The sequence below is a fragment of the Polistes dominula genome, unplaced genomic scaffold (genome assembly GCF_049000335.1).
Source record: "Polistes dominula isolate Pdom_NZ unplaced genomic scaffold, Pdom_raw_medaka contig_536, whole genome shotgun sequence".
In the NCBI taxonomy this organism is placed as follows: Eukaryota; Metazoa; Arthropoda; class Insecta; order Hymenoptera; family Vespidae; genus Polistes; species Polistes dominula.
This window is the reverse complement of record NW_028301159.1, coordinates 25,440-30,505: the sequence shown is the minus strand read 5'-3', so window position 1 is coordinate 30,505 and position 5,066 is coordinate 25,440. Positions and strand designations below refer to the sequence as shown.

The 5,066-nt window shown below is 49.8% G+C and overlaps 1 protein-coding gene across 1 annotated transcript; it reads left to right on the top strand.

The window, feature by feature from the left end:
- The first annotated feature begins 955 nt into the window (after window positions 1-955).
- Window positions 956-4,742, top strand: LOC149030525 (uncharacterized). Its single transcript, XM_089178724.1, has 3 exons — window positions 956-1,089; window positions 1,165-4,043; window positions 4,144-4,742. The coding sequence occupies exons 1-3, from the start codon at window positions 956-958 to the stop codon at window positions 4,740-4,742; spliced, it is 3,612 nt and encodes a 1,203-aa protein (XP_089034850.1).
- The last annotated feature ends 324 nt before the right edge of the window (window positions 4,743-5,066 follow it).

Genomic DNA, 5,066 nt, shown 5'->3' with positions numbered 1-5,066 from the left:
ATCAGTGAGACAAAATTGATGATCAAGACAAAACGACTGCTTGGTCGACATTAAGGAACGACTCACTCAGAACGCTCAGCCCACTCCTTCACCCGACGATAGTGCTCGTGCCCGCTCCCGGCTCCCTGAATTGACAGTGCCAACATTCAGTGGAGACTGCCAGAAATGGCCTGATTTCAAGGCCATGTTCAGCTCAGTGATAGCAGACCGCTCGGATCTCAGTGATCTGGAAAAGTTCCAGTATTTAAAATCACCGATGCAGGGAGAGGCTTACGAGATCATTGCTAACATAACGCCGGACAACTCATCATATCGAATCGGCTTGGACATTGCTCACTTCAAGGTTTGAGAACAAACGTTTGATAATCAAATCTCATCTCGAAAGGCTTCTCAATCTCAAACCAATGCAAAGGCGCCAAGCCACATCGCTGACTAAAATGGTCAATATTATTAACGAGACTACTCAGGCACTCAGGACACTCACAGAGGAGAGCAATAATGATTGTCTCATGGTCACTCTGCTCACTGGACTGCTCGATCAGGACACTCGCGAGAGGTGGGAGACATCTCTTGCATCTACAGATAAATTCCCGACACTCAGCCAGCTCACCGAATTTCTGGTCGCTCGTGCCCGCACATTGGAGACTATAGAATCCTCATCCACGCCTGCTCAACCCAATGTGCAAAAAGGGGCTAAGACCACTCGGACAAGCTCCCATCAGGCCTCTCAGCAGCCCTCTAGTCAGCTCATCAAGGCCTGTTACTCATCAGACTTCTCGTCCTGCTCAGTCACGAGCTGCATATCCATGTGACTGTTGTGGGTAAGACCACTACATCGCAGTCTGCCCAAGGATGCGAAGCTATTCGGTCAACCAACGGGTGAGGTTGATCAAGGACAGAAGCTTTTGTTGCAATTGCCTAGGCAGGCATAACCTGAGGAGGTGCAATAGCCGACATGCATTGCAAGTCATGCAACGATTTTCATCACACCTTGTTGCATGGTGCAGACCTCTCAACCATCTTCGAACCACCAGGAGATGAGGCTCAGACCGCTCAGGAGGTGTCTAGCACACCCGCTCCTTCATCCAGGTCCTCTCAAGCATGAAGCTCAGAACAGCTCTCTGAGAGTTGCGATCATCTCACGTCTAACTCAGCCCATCTCAGTCATCTCACATTGCTGGCCACAGCAACAGCAATAGTCGTCTCAGCCGCTTCTTCAACTCAAGTTCGTCTGCTCATCGACCCTGGATCAGAAATCTCATTCATCTCAGAAAAGCTCACCCAGCAGCTCAAGTTACAACGAAGGCACTCAAGGCTGGACGTTTATGGTGTCGGTGGAACACGGACGTCTCAAACAAGAGGAATTGTCACGCTCAACCTTCAATCAAGGTATAGACCACTCACGGTGACAATCTCAGCTCACTTGTTAAAGACAGTTACCACCATCCTGCCGGCCATAAAGACTCAACAGGAACCCGAATGGCCACACCTGAAGGGTTTACCTCTAGCTGATCCAGAATTTCTCGTTCCAAGGGCAGTAGATGTCATAATCGGAGCAGACTTCTACGGCCAACTCATTAGGCCTAATATCATTAGGTACTCAGCAGGAACTCCCATTGCTCAATTATCAATCTTTGGGTGGTTGGTCATAGGCCCAATTCAGGCACCGGTCACGCTTGCAAGGACAACTCATCTCGGCAGCTCTCAGGTATCAAACTCGTCCTTGCGAGAGTTGTTGACACGGTTCTGGGTCCAAGAAGAACCTCCATCATCGGACAACTCATCGCTTACTCCTGAGGAGCAAGAGTGTGAGCTCCACTTCAAGACCACTCACTCAAGGGACTCAACAGGGCGTTACATCGTCAGGATGCCTCTCAAATCGCCCCCAACAGTCCTGGGAGATTCTTATCAGACAGCTCATCGATCGCTCCAACGAATTCTCAGGCGACTTGGCAGAGACACTCAGTACGACCGATTGTACACTCAGTTCATGCGAGAGTATGAACAATCTCAGCACATGCTCAAGCTCGATGACATCTCAGTTGGTAGAAGGCCACATTACTATTTGCCTCATCATGGGGTAATTAAGCCAGACAGCTCCACCACGAAGCTCAGGGTTGTTTTCAACGGTTCAAGTGCCAGCTCCACTGGTCACTCGCTCAATGATATCATGCACGCTGGTCCTAATCTGATGCTCAACATCTTTGACTTGCTCATTTGGATACGTCAACTCAAGTATCTCTTTGCGACTGACATCACTAAGATGTACCGGCAAATCAAGATACATCCAGATGACCAGGATCTGCAACGCATCGTGTGGGTGAATGAACAGCAGGAGGAATCTCATTTTCAGCTCACTACAGTCACGTATGGAACCAAATCAGCACCGTTCCTGGCTGTACGAACGCTGCTTCAGCTTGCTGAAGACGAAGGCTCTCAGTATCCTCTTGCTGTCAAACCGATCACTCATGGGCGTTATGTTGACGACATCTTCGGAGGATCCGACACAGTGGAACAGCTCGTGGAGACTGCTCAACAACTCATACGGCTCTGCCATGCGGGCGGATTCCCGCTGGCTAAGTGGCACTCTACTTCTCAGGAACTGTTGAGAGAGGTCTCGTCTGAGCTTGGCGAGACCTCAGGCATCTCATTCAACGACTGCGATACCAAAATCCTTGGTATTCGATGGTCACCTCAACAGGACAGGTTTGACTTCTCAACAATCTCGGCTTCTCCCTCCAAACGATACTTGAAACGTCTTGTCCTCTCAGAAGTAGCACAAATTTTTGATCCATTAGGCTTCGCATCTCCAGTCATAATTAAGGCTAAGATCTTTCTTCAGGCTCTCTGGTTGCATAATCTCGACTGGGACGAACCACTCTCGGAACAGCTCATCTCACAATGGCTCAGCATCAGACAAGATCTCATTAGCCTGGCCAGGCTCTCTATCCCACGTTGGTTCAACACTCTCTCTAATTCAGCTGTTGAACTACATGGCTTCTCTGATGCATCGCAATTCGCAATGGCAGCCGTTGTGTATCTCATTGTTAACTCGTCGTCCACTGGCGCCAAGGTCTCTCTTATTTGCTCAAAAACGAAGGTCTCACCGCTCAAGCGGCTAACCATCCCGAGGTTAGAACTTTCAGCAGCGCTGCTACTCTCAACGCTCATGAATCATGTTTGCGCTACTCTAAACATGATCATAAATAAGACAACCTTGTGGACGGACTCTCAGGTAACTCTCACATGGATCAAAGCTCATCCATCAAGATGGAAAGATTACGTACGCAACCGCGTGATCAAAATTCAGGAACTCTCAAGGAACGCTCATTGGAGGTATGTGCCTGGCACATCAAACCCAGCTGACTGTGCATCGCGTGGGATAACCACAGATCAGTTGGAAAAGCACTCTCTATGGTGGACGGGACCACCATGGCTCACTCAATCAGTGGCATCATGGCCAGCTCAGATCGATACAACTCCTGATGACTCATGCGCGCAAGAAGCTCGTTCTCGTGTTGCACATCACACGGCACGATCTTCTCCGAGTTATCATTGGGATCTCATTCATCGATACTCATCGCTCAACAGGTTGCTTCGAGTTACAGCTCTCTGCAATAGATTTCTCAAGAGGCTCTCAGGAGAGCTTGACTCGACATCAGCAGCCTGTATCTCAGCCAAAAGCATGGAAGACTCACGACTCTTTTGGGTCAAGGCCACTCAATCGGCGTACTACTCAGAAGAAATCTCAGTGCTCTCAAGACGATCTCAGCTGCCAAGTTCGCATCCACTCTCTAGACTCACCGCATTCATTGATGCCGGCGGTGTGCTCAGGGTGGGCGGTCGCCTCTCAAAGTCCGAACTCATGTACGAGGCAAAACATCCAGCTATTCTCCCTCGTAACTCCAGGCTCTCAGAACTCATCATCGCCCATGCTCACAAGAAAACGATGCATGGAGGCACTCAGTCGACTCTGGCACTCATCAGACAACTCTACTGGATCATCGGAGGAAGAGCTCCAGTGAAGTCATATGTTCTCAGGTGTGTGGTGTGTGCTCGTTACAGGGGGATCCGTGTCTCAGCAATTGATGGGCCAACTACCTCTGGCGCGAGTCACTCCATCACGCCCGTTTTCTCACACAGGCATTGACTACGCTGGACCGCTCACGCTCAAGACTTGGAAGGGACGTGGCTCCAAGACTCATAAGGGTTGGATCTGTGTATTTGTCTGTCTATCAACTTCGGCAGCTCATCTCGATGTCGTTTCAGATTACTCAGCAGAGGGTTTCATTGCAACGTACAGACGCTTCACCTCAAGGCGGGGTGTCCCGTCAGACATTTACGCTGATTGTGGCACCAACTTCTTGGGCGCTGAAGTTAAGCTCAAACAATGTTTCTCAGAAAGCTCTTCAGGACATCGGGAGATCTCTTCTCTGCTAGCTCAAGACAATACACAGTGGCATTTCAACCCTCCTGCAGCCCCCCACATGGGTGGGAAATGGGAAGCAGTAGTCAAGTCTCTGAAGTTTCATCTCAGAAGATCAGTCGGAGACACACTGCTTACGTATGAGGAGACTTCCACACTCCTAGCTCAAGTTGAAGCCATTCTCAACTCTAGACCACTCGAACCGCTCAGTGAAGATCCAGAAGACATCTCAGTGCTCACTCCAGGGCACTTTCTCATCGGAACGGCACTCAATGCTTTTCCTGAAGGCTCACTCTTGGATATCTCAGCAAGCTAGCTCTCCAGATGGCAATTCATCCAGCAACGAGTTCAGCATTTCTGGCACATGTGGTCAACTCAATATCTGCAACAACTACAAGCCATCTCAAAATGGCATCACGCTCACAATCAAATTAAGGTAGGTTCTCTCGTTCTCCTTACTGATGAGCGTTTGCCTCCAGGAAAATGGCCCATGGCTAGGGTACTCAAATTGCTGCCAGGGGAGGATGGACTCACCAGGGTGGTATCGCTGAAGACGGCTACCACAACGCTCACCAGGCCGATCACCAAGCTCGCAGTCCTCCCAGTGGCCGCTCAGAAGGCAGCATAACTCATCATCAAC

What these genes read in the sequence shown, in the direction of transcription:
- LOC149030525 (XM_089178724.1), top strand. Translation starts at nt 956, where the DNA reads ATGCATTGCAAGTCATGCAACGATTTTCATCACACCTTGTTGCATGGT. An exon ending in ACACCCGCTCCTTCATCCAG is followed by an intron (nt 1,090 to 1,164) that starts GTCCTCTCAAGC and finishes AGCCCATCTCAG; the next exon opens with TCATCTCACATTGCTGGCCA. An exon ending in GAAGTCATATGTTCTCAGGT is followed by an intron (nt 4,044 to 4,143) that starts GTGTGGTGTGTG and finishes TTTCTCACACAG; the next exon opens with GCATTGACTACGCTGGACCG.